Source organism: Spea bombifrons, chromosome 4 (assembly GCF_027358695.1).
Source record: "Spea bombifrons isolate aSpeBom1 chromosome 4, aSpeBom1.2.pri, whole genome shotgun sequence".
NCBI lineage: Eukaryota > Metazoa > Chordata > Amphibia > Anura > Pelobatidae > Spea > Spea bombifrons.
In genome coordinates, this window is record NC_071090.1 from 99644150 (window position 1) to 99660023 (window position 15874).

Genomic DNA, 15874 nt, shown 5'->3' on the forward strand with positions numbered 1-15874 from the left:
AGGCAGCATATGGTTTCATATCCTTGAGCTCAGCCTTGTGGATGGCAGCATGGAGGGGACAGCTGGCGGCACTGCCCTGCCTTAGCTTCCTTCTGCAGTTTTGGAAGTCAGAGAAGACTCCTGTATTGTAGATTTGGTTGTAAATGATAGATTGTTCATTTTGCATTTATATTGTATCTTCTGTGCCTCCCTTGGGTGCTTCTAAGGCAGATGTTACTAACTGGTAAGCTCTGGATCAACTAGGGTTCTCATGATCCTCTCATCAGGTTGTCTGGGCACAATTTTCAGAAGGATCGTGGGTGTTGTAGTTGCAGGACAACTAGAGAAGAAAATGTTGACTATAACTGCTCTTTAGAAGATCTTATCAGTTTGCGAGATAAGTGAAGACCTTCCAGGGGCAACCAGTGCCACTGGTAAGGCTAATGAGGGTCAGAGGTGCCTATACAGGGCACTTAGTGAAATGTCTGCCAGAAAGCCTGTTGCTGAGTCCCCATGGACCCTTCCAGGGTTAGGCTATCCAAATAAGTCTGTTTTACTTTCCTCACCCCATGGCAGACCCCTTGAAAGCCAAAATAATTTATCTCAGGAAGCATGAATAATACTCAGCTGACTTCTTGGTTAACAGAACAAGTCCTGTTTATTTTTTATGGAGTGATGATGATGTTTCTCCTGAGGGTAGCAGAAGGGTATGGGCAATTTGTAAAACAAAGTATTTATTTGACAGATAGCACAGTGGACCAGAAGAGATGATCTGGAAGGTCTGTGTAGCCATATGTTTCAGATAGCAGAAGGGGGTCTGTGGAATGTTGGGGGGCAGGAAGCGGCTCTGCACTTCATCCGAACGCGGGACTTTACAGAACTGCGCTGCGATGATGACATAATGGCTTTGTTACGCCGTATGCTTTTACTGAAAATTGATCATCCTTGTATATATTGCAACACCCACAAGAAGAAACTTGTTATAAACTTACTATTGCCTTTAAAGGCGCTCGTCTTTTTCAAAAGGTTGAGTAAAATGTATAAATTATAACAAAAGTGCAGAGTCTGGCCCCTGCGCGCTACAAACCAGATACATTTTTCTACAACGGTTTACCCCCCCATAACTCTCTGTCCTTTTGAAGTGTCTCCCCTCTACTGAACAAATGAGCTATACACATATACAGTATCTACATACATTGGGGTGAGTCTCCAAACACCAAAGGCGATGAACAGATGCTGCTCAATATTTAATCATAATAATAATATTTAATAATACAAAACACTATATATATATATATATATAAAACATGTTGATTTAACCAGGTGCCTTCTGGTGATTTGCGGTCTGCCCTGTTACACCCCTGCCTTCTATACCTGCAGTGCTACCCCCTGCACTCTGTGTTGCCCTATTTTACCCCGTCCCCTATGCTACCCCTTGCCCTGATACCCCTGCCCTTCCACCGGCTTGCCCTCTATTACATCTTTCCCTCCATGTCTGCCCTGTGTTACCCCATTCCTGACTGTTACTTCTTGCTGCCCCCAGCCTGCCCTGTGTTACCCCTTGGCTGCTGTTTTTTCAATACCTATATGTTAGCGATATATAACAGTAAATAAAGTAGATCTGACGAAATATATGGACAATGCACATTTTATACCCACTCATCTTGCCACTTACATCATGTCTCACTTTAGACCTGATCTCAACCTACATCATACCGCCTTCTCATTTTTATAGATGTTACCGGTAGGATTGCTTAACTAACATTTTCATGACTCTTGCAGGGAACCTGTAGGCCGGTGCCATGGCAACCAAGAAAATCGTCTCAAACTAGTCACTGTAGGTCTGCGGCCCTTCAATTCCCCATCACTCTCAGCCGGAACACTGATGAGACTGCTGGGAGTTGTAGTCCTCAACACTGAGACGAGCACCTATTGGAATGCGCAGATATCATTACTGCAGAGAATATGAATGTATTGCATTGGGGGATGTTCTAATAATCCTAAACGTTACCCGGTTACCGGATATATAATTCAACACGGGGAAGCTGCAACCGTGGAATGTCAGTGTGCCCCCCCCCTCAGGGGCAGGAGGGGCGCCCTCAACATGTCTATCAGCACAGCCGATCGGTGCAGCTCACACTATACGGATATACGTGCGATAAACCAGCACGTATCGCCGATATACCGCGCAGCACGATAAATCTCCGCTCCCGGCGACTCGCAACACCAGGCAGAAATCACGCGCTAGCAATGCCGAGCGCTCGGTCACGTGATACACGATCACGTGCCCATTTCCCAGCCCTCCGCTCTCTTTACGGCTGACGTAAAGCACCGGTGGCTCTCGCAGACGGAAGTGGGTGAGTCTTTTGGATCGGTGTTTTTATGGCTGTTAATGGTTACATGTGAACGTTCGGGGCGATCTTTTGAAGGGGTCTATTTCGGGTTTATGCAGATATATATCTACTAGGAGCATCGGTTTCATGCCAGAGCTGGGGTATTCATTATTTATATGTGTGCGTATATAACTAACCCGACATACACAAGTACGTGTCCCTTAATATGTGTCTAATGTAGGCATATGATATATATATATTTATTTATATATATATATATATATATATATATATATATATATATATATATATATATATATATACATACACACACACACACACACACACACACACACACACACACATCTCATATCCCTATACATACATAAATACACACATTCCCTCTCTCCTTGCCTTTTAATTACAAGTTTGTTCCGTTTATGTGGATGCTCTGAGTCTGGGTTTCTGGAAGCATTATGTAGAAGAGGCAGAGGCAAATACAGTGAGAGAATTGAAATATACATGGGGCAGGCACGAAGCCACCCTGAATCAGAAAAAAGACCAAGGGCTGATTACCGTCCGAGTCTTTACATCAGGAAAACGGTTAGACCAGACGGGCCGGATGGATCTTATCTGCCGTCGGATTCTGTCAGGGACGGCAATTACATTCTACGCACTTTTGTGTGGGAATTATTATTTTTTAGTGTGCAAAGAACATAGGTATAAATATAAAACGTGCCGGATGGAGATTGTGACAGACGAGACTTACTGATTCTTTACATTTCTTTAAATGTGCACATCTTCATTAAAATATATGTTTAAACCTTAAATATGGCTAACATTAACAAGTGTTAAGACATATTGGTATATATCGGGAAGAAAGCCTTGCCCTTTGAGCTTACAATCTATTAGGAGGTTGAGAGGGAAGTTGAAGGTATTTCAGAATGCAGGTGTAGATTGTAAACTTCTGTGAATAGGTGGGATTTAGTGAGTGTTTAATGTGAGAATAGGTAGGGGAAAGACTTAGAGAACGTGGGAGGTAATTACAGAGAATATGTACAGCTCGGGTAAAAAGTGATAACGTGGGCAGGGCAAAGGGGGCAGTTATGAGGGTATTTGGATATGAGAGGATGTGGTGTTAAGTGTTACATATTCTGGAGCATCTGGGTAGCCAATGGTGTCACTGGCACAGTGGGACAGCAGATTAAATCCAGCATATAATCAGACAGAGCTTGATGTATGGAAAAGGCAGGTATTAAAATTGTTTCAAGATATTCCGTATGCGCCAGAAGGTTGGGAGAGAAGAAACAAAGTAAAGGTAGAATCTGAAAAAGCTGAAAAACAGTCAATTTAATTATCAATATTTAAAACAATATCATAAAAAAAAAAGGATCGAAAATGGTTTTTTGGTTGTTGTTTTTTTGGAAAATTGATTGGAATAACATCAAGATCAATGTTTAAAAACACTTTGGTAGCCACATTCATATATGTGCCCATATGGACTTATTGCGCTGTATGGCTCCACATCTGGGCTCGCTGACTGAGAAATCACAGAAGTAGCTCTGACACTCGATGGAACCAAAGTGAAGAACCGGTTAAGAATTGTGACAGCGATCGTTCTCCATCAGCTGAGAAGCTACCTGTTTGGACGCCAATTTCTATGCAGCCATGTATCGTGTTCAATGTTTTTAATGCCTATATCCTTTCTTTTGCTCAGGTTGTTCCCCCTCATGGCTATGAGACCACAGGCAGCCGTGGCTGGGAAGGTCTTTATCCAAAGGGACTACACCAATGGCACCTTGTGTCAGTTCCAGACAAAGTTTCCCTCTGAGCTGGAGAACCGGGTATGTTTCGAGAAGAGATATACAATAAAATGCTTTGGATTCACTGCGAGGACATGTGGTGTTAGAGCAGACGGTCTGTGCTTTTGGGTTGCGAGGTCTTTTGTCAAATTAAAATATGTTTATTAATGGATGGTGATAAATCTCTCTAGTTTGTTGAAAGTTCCTTATTTTTCCCACATGGTCCTAGTGAAGTTGGGCCCTTATGTGATACCTTTTTGGTTCCTTAAACCAACCATAAAACTTGTTCTTGGTCACTGTAATTTTGAAATAAATCACCCAGAGGTTGGAATCTCTGCCAGCTTTGGACTTTTATGAGATAGAGAGCTTGGAAACTTTTTTTTCCAAGTATAATTTATTTATTCCCCAAACAAGTCCTTCATTAAGGTCTCATCACAGAAGTTCAGCTGGTTTGTTTCCAATGTATAGCATTCAGGCTGTGAGGCTCCTTATCAAATCTGGAGGTGTTTAGCCACCCATCTCCTGCTTGGCGGATCGCTGGCAGTGGGGAAAATGGCAAATGCGGACCCCCCTCCCCAAATACATTTGCATCTATGGGATGTTTAAACCATGATGACAGCAGGTTATTTTTCAATGGGACACTTCATCCATTGTATGGACTTTAATACATATGAAAGCTGACTGTCCCTTTAAAATAGTTTTCTCCCCCTTGTAAGTGCAGGTAGGGATACATACCCCCTCCCCCCCATGCATTTTCCTTCGTTCCCTGCCCCTGCTCCTTGGGGACACGTTCAGGTGAAACCATTGGTTTCTTTTTTTTAAAGATCCTTTATGCATTCGAGGGGTTAACACACAAGAGAAAGTGATGTTTCTCTTTTCCAGTAACATAAGCCCCTGTTTCAGGCAGATGGTTGAATCATCTTGATTTCCAACCGAGGACAGAAATTCCAATTAATTAACATACTTTTCTAACATGCTCTTTTATCATATTATTCAGACTATTATTAAGTCTCCATGGAAGTAGCGGGCAGATTCTTCACTCCCTGTTGCGTTCTTTGTATTAAAGCAACCACTTGCATCTGATTAGAGCCGAAATGTCGCTCGGCGGATCCGAGTCCGTTCGGAATTAAGAGACAGCTTGGGGAGGTTGAGCTGCGATGCAGAAAGTTCATAACGGGCTGAAATCTGATAGTTTCCAAGTCCTTTCCAAGAAACCTAGCTAAAGAATTGACACAATCGTGGCTTGTGTGCTGCCCCGCTCTATCTGTGTGCGCTGAAAGCAAAGCTTCCACAAACCTGTCATTGTTTTAAAGAGACGGGATTGTAACCAGTAGCCAACGAGAGGGTTCTTCTCGCCAGTGAGACCGTGTTACATGTCGGTGGAAATTAAGCTGGAAACTCGGTGTCGGGTAACCACGGATCCTAGGATTTTACTGCTGGGGCTTATCTTGTATACCTGGTGTCTTATATTAATAATTGTGGAATTTGTCCCATGTTAGCCTGTAAAACTCAGAAGCTGGCTTCTAAATGATACGTCCTACCTACTGGGCGTGAGTTTCTAAAATAACGAAAAAAAAAAAAAAAGTGCGTAAAAACATATAATTTTATGGCAGGGGAAAACCATTTGATCTCTCATCTCTTGTGCTGTAAAACCTTGGTTTTGGGTATGTTCTGGCTAGCCCAATTCTTACCCACATAGCTTGTATTACCTACATGGTATTCCTGTAAAAACATTTCTGAATGGTGTCTGTAAACTGTATTACTCGACTGCCTGAACCCCACCATGTAAAACAATTCCTTTTACATTTTCATTACTAACCTCCTGTAGCTCCTTTTTTCGAAAAGTTTGGGGTCTAAAAACTGGGTGCGTCTTATACAGTGGTTGTAGATTGCAGTTACTACTTCCCAGTACCTCCCTGCAGTCACTCTGCTGATTGGCCCTGCCCCTTTCTGACTCGCTGCCGATTGGCCTGCCCCTTTCTCGCGCTTTCTGATTGGCCCACCCCTTTCCTGATAGCGTCCACACTGCTCAGCAACTCATCTAACGGTAAGTATTAAATAAATATTGGGCTGCTTATAGTTATGGGAGGTAGGGGTTAATTTAGAGGCCTTTATGGTTAGTGGGGTGTTTAGGGTTAATTTAGGGGCAGTTATGGTTGATGGGGTCTTTAGGGTTAATGGATGGGAGTGATGAGTGATTTTTATGATACTTTTGTTTTCAAATTTCGGGCCCCAAAATGAAGGTGCATCTTATACATGGGGAAATACGGTAAATATCAGCGGGTAACCAGAATTAACGGGATGGTTTAATGTCCCTGACACCCCTACTAAAGAATAATGTGCATTAATGTACTCTGAGTATATTAATGCATTCTTCAAAAAGTAAAAAAAAAAAAAAGACTTGTCTGAGGTAGAAGCTGCAGATCTGCAGCATTCCCCAATCCTGCGCAAGCCCCCGAGTGGAGGCAAGTATATCACATGCCAGAAGGTTCTTGTCCCCAACACATGCCCTCCATGGCAGATAGCTGGGTACGGGGAAAGGAGTAAATGTATATTACGGGGACAAGTTGGTGAACACACAACTTTGTAAGAGACTAAATAATTTCGTTTGAATTATTCTGAATAGTTAGACATAAATATCAAGTCGAGTTCATCGATTTGGATGCCGTGTAACTCGGGGGTCGAGAGTGGTCATTGCAGGTTGAGAAGTGGACAATGGCAGCTCCTTTCCTTTGGAATGAGTGAGAGGTGAACTTCAATGTTTCATTAAATGACATCAAACAATTCTATGCAAAGCATTTGTCTTTTTAATGAGCGTTGGGAAAGCTTTGTCACGCTAGCAGGTTTTCTTCCAGGTTGGGCTGAGTTGGGATCTCACTGGTGGATATCCTGGAGGTGGACATTCTGTGGACTCCTCTCTATCCAAACTTCTACTTTTTTTTTTTTTGCCAAAAAGTTAACCGTATTCCAAGTCATAACCAGTCACTTTAGAAATGATCTGCAGGAGGTTTGTGATAGTGAGTGAAAGCTGAGCGTATGGCATTTATGTGCGACATTTTATGCGGTTGGAAGAAGAATTTCTATTTCGCTGAAATATGGAAAATGTTTCTGTAATATTTCTCCTCTATAAATAACGCCAGTACTGCTCCTGGGCACCGTTATTTGAATTACTGTAGAGCTGCAGCCATTATCACCCTACTAGTATAGTATCACTAATTATTGGGGCTTCTTTATTGCCATCCCACCTTCATGAACCAGTCTACGTACCTCTGAGGGAGTGGAGATAGAGGGTTTAATGGCTCTGGATTCATGGGGGATATGAGCTTCCATTAGTATTTATCTGCTACCTCACCTTCTTGCCAGCCCACGCTGGTACCAAAGGCACAAGGTTATGACATCATAACCCAGTCCTAGTTCCTAGAATGTCATGGACCGAGGAGTATTATCCTGATGAAGGCCCACATCACACAAACCGAGAAGTAATGAGATCGCAGGCGTTACAGGGCATGCTGGAAGCCCCTGGCTGCGGTTACTGTTTGTCGCTGGGCGCACTTGTCTTTTCTCTTTACCTCCTTAACAGATCTGGTTGTTGTGCTGTCATGTTGTCGTGCTACAAAAGGGTAGATTGTCATGTCATATGATTAATGTTGAAAATTAACGTTTAATGTTTGGTTTTCTTTGAACTCCAAATCTGGAGACGTACTGAGCTGTAATTAAGCCAGGAAAGTCTCTGCGTTCCCAACATTCTGCGATGGTTTAGGAATTGGATATGTTTATCTGTGACGGGAATCCAGTGTTTTGCCTGAGTTTAATTGAGCTACAGTTTCTGACATACTTAATCAGTCAAGATCATTCCTACAAAGAATTTGATGGCAGAAAACCGCCTGGCCTGTGTATTCTTAGTCTATACAGCCCTCTCCTTGTTTGTGTTGCAAATAGCGTCTTCCCTACCCAATAAATTAATGTTTTCATTGACCTACGTTGGCATTGTGAAGGTCCTGACCCATTAGTCTTTGGGAATTACTCCTTGTGAGAATGATTGTGCGATGTCTGTTATGCTTTGTGCGGTAACTTTCGCCTGCCTCCCTCCTATCCCTCTGCATTCCAAGTTGCTCTCTTCACGCTGCCTCGGGGCTTCTCCATATCCCGTGCATAAAACTAATATTTTTTTTTTCTGTACGAAACCCTAAGTAGACTTGATTTCCTTGGCTAATCTTAACCTGAAAGCAAAGTGGCCGGTTTGATGATTTATAAATGGGTGGTGGCTGGGTGTGTGACCTAGGACATGGTGTGTGGAGTTGGTTTAGGAGTATGTGTGCCTATATTCTGTATATTTGGAATATGAAGTATATCCAACGCAATTACTACCTCTAATCCCGCCAGAAGTTGGGGTTTCCTCGTTACTCACTTATGTATCGTTAATTACGTTAAATGTTGCCCTGAAAATTCAGTTCTGGCTCCATGATAGTGGACCTTCAGACAGATCATAACCATGATTGCCTCCTAGGATCTCAGATGCCATGGGGTCTGAGATTGGGGTTAAGGACGATACAAGGCTGTCTTGGAAGACAGAAGAGGGCTTTATAATATAACGTAAGAGGTGAGACAAGCATGTTCAGATAGGGTCATGAGTGCATGTGAAACTTCAGAGGAATGCTCTTCTGGATGATGACCCTGCTCATCCTGTACTTGGATTTATTGTCATTGTAAACAATGCTTTTCGTTTTCTTTTTTTGTTCTCAGATTGATAGGCAGCAATTTGAGGAGACCGTGCGGACGTTGAATAACTTGTTTGCGGAGGCTGAGAAGCTTGGTGGCCAGTCCTACCTAGAAGGGTGTCTCGCCTGTCTCACAGCGTACACCATATTCCTGTGCATGGAAACGCATTATGAAAAGGTGAGTGGCTGCCAGGTTTTATACACACACACACACACACACAGATATTATATTATTGGGGGCTGCATGACAGTACTGGCTAGTGGATTGGTGGGGGCACAAATGAAGAGTTCATCCATGTGGATGGTCTGGAGCCAGAGAGCAGAGGTTGTCCAGGCCTATGTTACGGGCAAGCAAATGGTTCAGTTTGCTGGTTTATATATAAAAGCAGAGTCCAGATATAAAACAGCTCGTTTTTATCCCCGGTCAGCTGTGTTTAGATGAGGTTTTTAATTTTTTTTTGGGGGGGGGGTGGAGAATGAATTGAGACCTTTCACCAGCTTTCAGATGAAATGCTCTGCAATGTACAGACAGATCCTGGATTATTTATACAGGCAGGGCTGGCCAGCATCAAACTTTCTCCCTGCCGCAAGCTTCACTGAAGCTTCGATAGAGATGCGGATGCCCGCTTCTGCCCTGCACCAAAGGGGTTACGTGGAGACGGCATGTGTCCTCAACCCCACCTGAAGCGGACTGTAAATATTGGGCTGTTGGACAGCTCTGCCTAAGTGGTCGGAGGGAGCAAACGGTTTGGATGAATTCACCTCTGTGAGAGGTCTATGGAGCAGACACACAAACCTACTGTTAATAAAATTGGACATTTCTTTATTTACACATCACCTCCTTTCTGCTCGCTAAAGTTGGTTAACCCTTAATAATGCCCTTGGTAGCGTTCATGTGCCATTTTCTGTGCAGATGGCCTGCAGGAAGGTATCTCCTTCCATAGAACCCACTGCTGGTTTCATCCTATGAAGCGCTCGGCTATGGGCCTTATGTCTGACAAATGCTGTATGATGACCCTCGGTTGAGTACACCTATGGCCTCAACAGGCACGCCAAGGCCTCTGTTGTGGCGAGCGACAAGGTTGCAGTCTGCCCGGAGTCCGTTCTTTCCAGAGGCGGACTGGACTGCCTGCGGCTGGAGGAGCAGGTCTAGTTGGGGAGATCATGGATCTCCCACTAACCAGCCCCAAATTGGAAGGAGCGCAAAGTCTGTTCATACAGACCTCTTTCACTGGATATTGATGCTGAGCGCTGAGATATGACATCATATCCCAGCGCTCGGCACAGAAGCCGCATGCACTGTGATAGAGCAGTGATACAAGGGCTTTGCGCTTCCACCACAGACATGAGGAAGGTGAGTGATTGGTAGACATAGCAAGAAAATAAAGGAATATAGGGGTGATAATGAGAAAGAGGAGAGATGAGAAGAAAGGTGTGAGATAAGAGCACAGACAGGGAAAAAAGGGGGAAGATGATAAAGCAAAGGAAGGAAGATGAGATAAAGAGGAGGAAAGAGATGATGATAGAGATGGGGAGAAACAGATAATGAGAAGAGGGGAGAGATGGGATAAAGAAAAGGATAACGAGAGAGGGGGTGAAAGAAAAGGGAGAGTTAGAGAGAAAATGGAGAGATTATGAAAATGTTCAACATGTATACACACAGATTTTGTCAGCGAGAAACCACAAACCCCCAGTCATGTTTGTCAGCCTCTCGATGCCTTCTCCATAACACACGGCTATGTTGATAATCTAAGGTTCATTCGCAGGGGTGGAAATTTCCATTAGTCCGCACGCTTATTCTGAGCGAGAGAATCTAGAAAAGAAATTTTAAAAAAAGTTTCTTCTATTAACCCTTTCTTTGCTGGCTGTTAAGCCTCCGTGATCTCTTGAGACAAGCCTCACCTGGCGCCGTGGTTTGCTTTAAAGGAGCGTCTCTTATTTGGCTTAACTGAGTGGAAACCGCCATAACATTTTGGCGGTTAGTGGGTTAATACGTGAACCGAACGGATTATTGGTATATTTACACTAGTGTATGAGAAACCACTGTGTGTATTTATGTATAGATTAAATTAAAAGCTACATGTAGCAAACATCTCCTGCCGCTTGTTATCCTTACTGCCGGTCAGCTCGGGGGCTGCCTAGGCGAATGTCACGGAGGGATGGGTCTTATAAGACCCCCGCCATTTGCACATTCATGGAAAAATCTCTGATTTCAAATGGAGCGTTTTCCTGCTACTGACTGACTCTTCCGAGTAGTCAGTCAGTGGCAAGAATTGCCAGACCACGGAGAAGGGGATCTTTTGAAGCTGCAGCTTCTCCTTAAGGGAAGTTATTGAAGTTTTAAAGAACTCGTATTAAAGTACTCAAAGTATACATTCTTTTTTGATGAGACTGTCCCAGCAAGTGATCTGATCCCATGCTTCTCACACAACACAAGTTTCTAATACGGTATTCATTTCTGCATAGACATGTAGGATTTGGGGAAAGCAGATCCGCTTTACCTTCTTGTTTATCAGGATCTGCATGATTATTCCTCCCCGTTATGTTTTGCTTAGTTTTCTGCTCCTCTGAGTAGTCCCTTTTTAATGACTTCTAAGATCATTTCTGTGATTGACAGCATTACAGAGCTGCAGTCTTGCTAAACCAGAGACCTATACTTAAAGTTCAATGCAGCGTGCCGTGGGTTAGGCGAGAGAAGAGGAGGTTAATGAATTGTACTTATAGTATAGAGGTTCTCATACAGTAAGATGAACTATGTTGGACTGATAAAGCAGAACTGCCTTTGGCAATTGCTGGCTGGGTATAATGGGAGTTCTTCTGTAGCTGGTAGACAAATCTTGCCTCTGATAATTGTGGGAGAAAAATGAGTATGGAAAGTGTTAATGATGTTCTATAATCCAAGCCGGACTGGCTGGCGGGAGGCAGCTTGTCAGAACAATGGTTAGGGTTCGAGTTTCTCGTTACACCTTCATCCAACCCAACGGCTCCCATCATCTGCGCAATGAACAAAAAGCGTCCCGTCAGGTGCTTGTTTTTATAGAGCTGCTTCCACGTTCAAAGTCAAATTCTTCCTTCAATCATCAGCGCTATCAGCTCTTCAATCTTGGTTCCATAGTTTAGAAAAGGAGACAGTCACTCCTTTCAGTATTATAGGTAGTGCTGTGTGCTATATGTGGTTTTGGGTGTTAACCCCTTCCGTCCCTGGCATTTTCATAACCAGAGTTTTTTTTGCCATATGTTTGTTAAACGATGATCCCCTTTTTCCATATTTGATAAACCCGCACAAATTATACATTATTTTGTTCAGGAGAAGTAGGGCCTTCCTTTACAATCCTAGAAATACATAATAGGGATAATTGATAAAAAGCCTATTTTTTGCAGCTGTTCTTCTATTCTGTGAGCGTGGCGCTGGTCGTGTCCCACGTATATATATTTGAAGAGGACCACATGCATCTTTTACATATTATCATATTTTTTTATATTGTTGGCATAAAAGGTTTGGGGTTTTTAGAGTTTTTTTTTTTTTTACATTTTATATATGTAGGATTCGGGGGTAAAATGACATTCATTTTCATGATCCTGAAAGAAGATCGTCTAATTTATTCTTTCTGCAAAGACTTTGGTTCATGTTCCTTTTAATGATTTATTTCACTGGAAACAAAAATAGGGCAAGATCACCTGCCCTACCCACGGTAAAGGCATTGAGATGATTAAAACCTGTCTGTATAGCAATGTTATGTAGATATTTGGTACAATAACAAGAATTATAACAGTCTATTAAAAATGTACATTCTGTAAATCCCTTTTCTGTGTTGACGCCAAGATGAGTTTTCCTCTAATATTAAACCCTGGCTTCTTCTTGTTTGTTCAGTCTGCCGGATAAATAGTTCTCCAGAAAGGACCTTATATTGACCTTGAATATATTTGTACATAGTAATGAGATTATGTAGCGAAAATAAACAGTTTGGCTTGACGATATTTATAATAGATATCTTCCATTTCCATTTATTCCCCCCCCCGTCCCCTTTTCCCACAATGTAATGCTTATTCTCCGCTACGCCATTATCCTTCCACGCTCTGTAAATCAAGCTGCTCTCGTATAAAGTAGCTTTTTAAAAGCGATTAAAGAAGTGAGTAGATCACACAATTTTTACTCTGTCCCCCTGCAGTGGAAAAACATTTAAGTGCTTGCTCTGTAAGCAGACTCTCAAGTTCAGAATAATAAAAAAAAAAAAACAACATCACAATTTATTACATTTTTATATGAATAAAATAACGTCTCTGCAAGTCATGACATGATGAATATGGAGGAAATATTTTAGAATTTATGGAAAAAACGCTTGAGGTTGGTAACATATTTTATGAGCTTACACATTGGGGGGCTGTTACCTGTGAAAATAATGTAATACTCGGATTTAGTATTTGCTGAGCTGAAAGATCGTTAAACATTTTAACAAGTAATTCAGAAATAAACCAATGGACCCACACTCAGTGGTTCTAGTGAAGGTAACGAGAGCTTCTGTTCTCTTCCCGTTCGTCTTGCGGAGGTGAAGCCTGGAGAGTTGTAATTACGTTAAATTGTAAGTTAAATATAGCGATTACAACATAAATCTGTGTTTGTATCTCTATACATATTTTAGAAATGTCCACTCGATTCCAGTAGGCAGCAGGGTGGAAATGGAGTGCCCGTTCCTGAAAGCTTAGATGTTGCTGACCCGCGTGGCATGTTTGCATGGAGGTGATGGTGCTGATTCACGTCGCTACCCGTGACAGTGGCCTAATTATGCTTGTCTAGCATGGTGGTCACCATGACTCTATTAATATCTTGTACGTGGCCATAGTTAGAGGTGGGTGAGGAGGTTAAGCCAGACTTGCTCTCAGGATCCAAAGGCTCCGTGTTTCACAAGAGAAGAACCAAGCCAGGCATCCGGCTCAACCAGGTCTAATCATAAGGCGTTGGAATCTTCTATAGCCCGCATTGTTGATTTCATGTCCAAACGTTCATGGGACTTTTTAGTGTATATCAACATTGATGTATGGGTAATGCTGTCCAATTTCCTTGCAGTGTTTGTAATCTGTGGTCCCTTGTTTTCATTCTCTCTGTCTCCAGGTCCTGAAGAAAATTGCCAAGTATATCCAGGAGCAGAATGAGAAGATCTACGCTCCTCAGGGCCTGCTCCTGACCGACCCGATAGAGCGGGGTCTCCGAGTGGTATCCTTTGTACACAAGATCTTGTTACAGACAGTGCTGCTAATCTGAAATCTACTGGCAGGGCCTCTTCGTCTATAAAGGCAGTTTTATAAAAATGTTTTTTCACAGCACCTTCTGTGGCAGTACGTGGTTATAAGGATCAGTGGGTTATTTTGTGTGTGGGGCAGAGTGGTAAAATACCTGATAACTATAATTTTCAGAAGCATAGAACCTCCATGGAAGCTGTCGCCTACTATGAAGGCATACGTTGTGAACTTAAGTTCTTGGGTACTGTGAATTAAGGTTAGGACTGCTGTCTGTGTAGTTTTAAGTTGAACTCGGCATGGCTATAAAGTACAAAGAACCTTTGCTGAACATTATCCGCAAACAGCAGGATGACCCACTTGGTCCACCTCTGCTCTATAGAATAGAAATGCATTTTAATTTATATCATTATAGCAATACATTGGTATAAGGTCTGTGCCTTCCAGTAACACGCCTTTTCCCTAACAAGCATCATCTATAGATCGAGATAACCATCTATGAGGACAGAAGCCTGACCGGAAGATAGGACTCTGCAGGTACCTAGCGTCCCCTTACTCCTAAACCTTTACTGCTGATCTAATCTCTTTATAGGCACACGTTCCGGCCCCCGTGAGTCAATTCTGGCTCCCAAAGTCTAAAGGGTTTTTCCAGAGCTGTTTTTTTTTGTTATTGGTGTTATTTGTATCAATGATTTGTTAAATTACTATGTGACATATTTGTGCTTTGCGGGTAGTCATATCATATCCGGAGATAGCTTCTATGATGGGAGCACGGCTTTGGCGTGTAATAGACTAAGTGCTGTTTATTCTCTCAGAACACAAATCCATGTACCCTGGAGGAATTGTAACTGTTTGTTTAATGATCTGCCATATTTTGATAACCTGGCAATTTTTACTAATGTAGTTTTTTGGTAGAAGTAAGGCTTGGACAGCAGACCGAAGACTAATCTAAAATAGACATAAATTCAAGCACACAATGTTGTTCTCCTGTCAATACTTTATTCACATGGTGAAATGATGGCATCTGACATGCAGTGACTTTCTCTTTCCTAGGTCGTCGGTCCTTCTGTTTGTATATAACTTTTTCCGCTCCACGGACTGTCCTCCCATCATTCCTCCGCTCACCATTCCTGTATCCTCAGCCATCCTTTGATGAAACCTTTATGCTGTAACGGATGGCAGCCGTCTACCTGTGCCAACCTGTTCCCAGACCCTGTCACCACCGTCTGAGTGGGCGAGCAGCATCTTCTTATACTTACGGGACATCCATTCCCTCCAGGACCGGGGCAGGAATAAGGAGGAACCTCATCATGAGGGGGATTGGGGTTTGCTAATTTTGAGTAATGTATTTGGAGTCTTTTTGTTTCTCTCTTTGTGGCTGCTTCCCAGTGTACCCTCTCTTGTTAGTTTACCTAGTTAGAAATTGGGTGACCGAATTGGTATTACTGCAGGGGAAGAATCTTGACTTCCAATATTTGCCTCATGCGACCTCTTTTTCTTTCTTTAAATGGGCGGTTTATTGTCCCTGACACCCCTGTAGAGAAGAATGTATCTTCATAAATTAAAAAAACACTTCTGAAGTAGAAGCCCTGCAGCAGCTGCCATCCTTCATGGTCTGACTATTGACTCCTTCAAGCAGGACCCCCCACAGAAATTTAAATGCCTCAGATACATCAAATTGATGGAGAGCCCCTACCGTAAGAAATATTGTTTGCCGTTCTCCGATGTATATTTCTTCTTGATCTTTCTTGACCCAGCCAGTGCCCTGATTAGTGGGTTACTACCTTCGTATCTTCTCGGTATTAAA

The 15874-nt window shown here is 42.6% G+C and overlaps 1 protein-coding gene across 1 annotated transcript; it reads left to right on the plus strand.

Annotated features, from left to right (window-relative positions):
* Positions 1-2248: 2248 nt before the first annotated feature.
* GOLGA7 (golgin A7) lies at positions 2249-15597 on the plus strand. Its single transcript, XM_053462848.1, has 6 exons — positions 2249-2336; positions 4030-4156; positions 8858-9010; positions 13943-14044; positions 14550-14604; positions 15121-15597. Exons 2-5 carry the CDS (start codon positions 4043-4045, stop codon positions 14592-14594), a joined length of 414 nt encoding a protein of 137 aa, XP_053318823.1. The 5' UTR covers positions 2249-2336; positions 4030-4042; the 3' UTR covers positions 14595-14604; positions 15121-15597.
* The last annotated feature ends 277 nt before the right edge of the window (positions 15598-15874 follow it).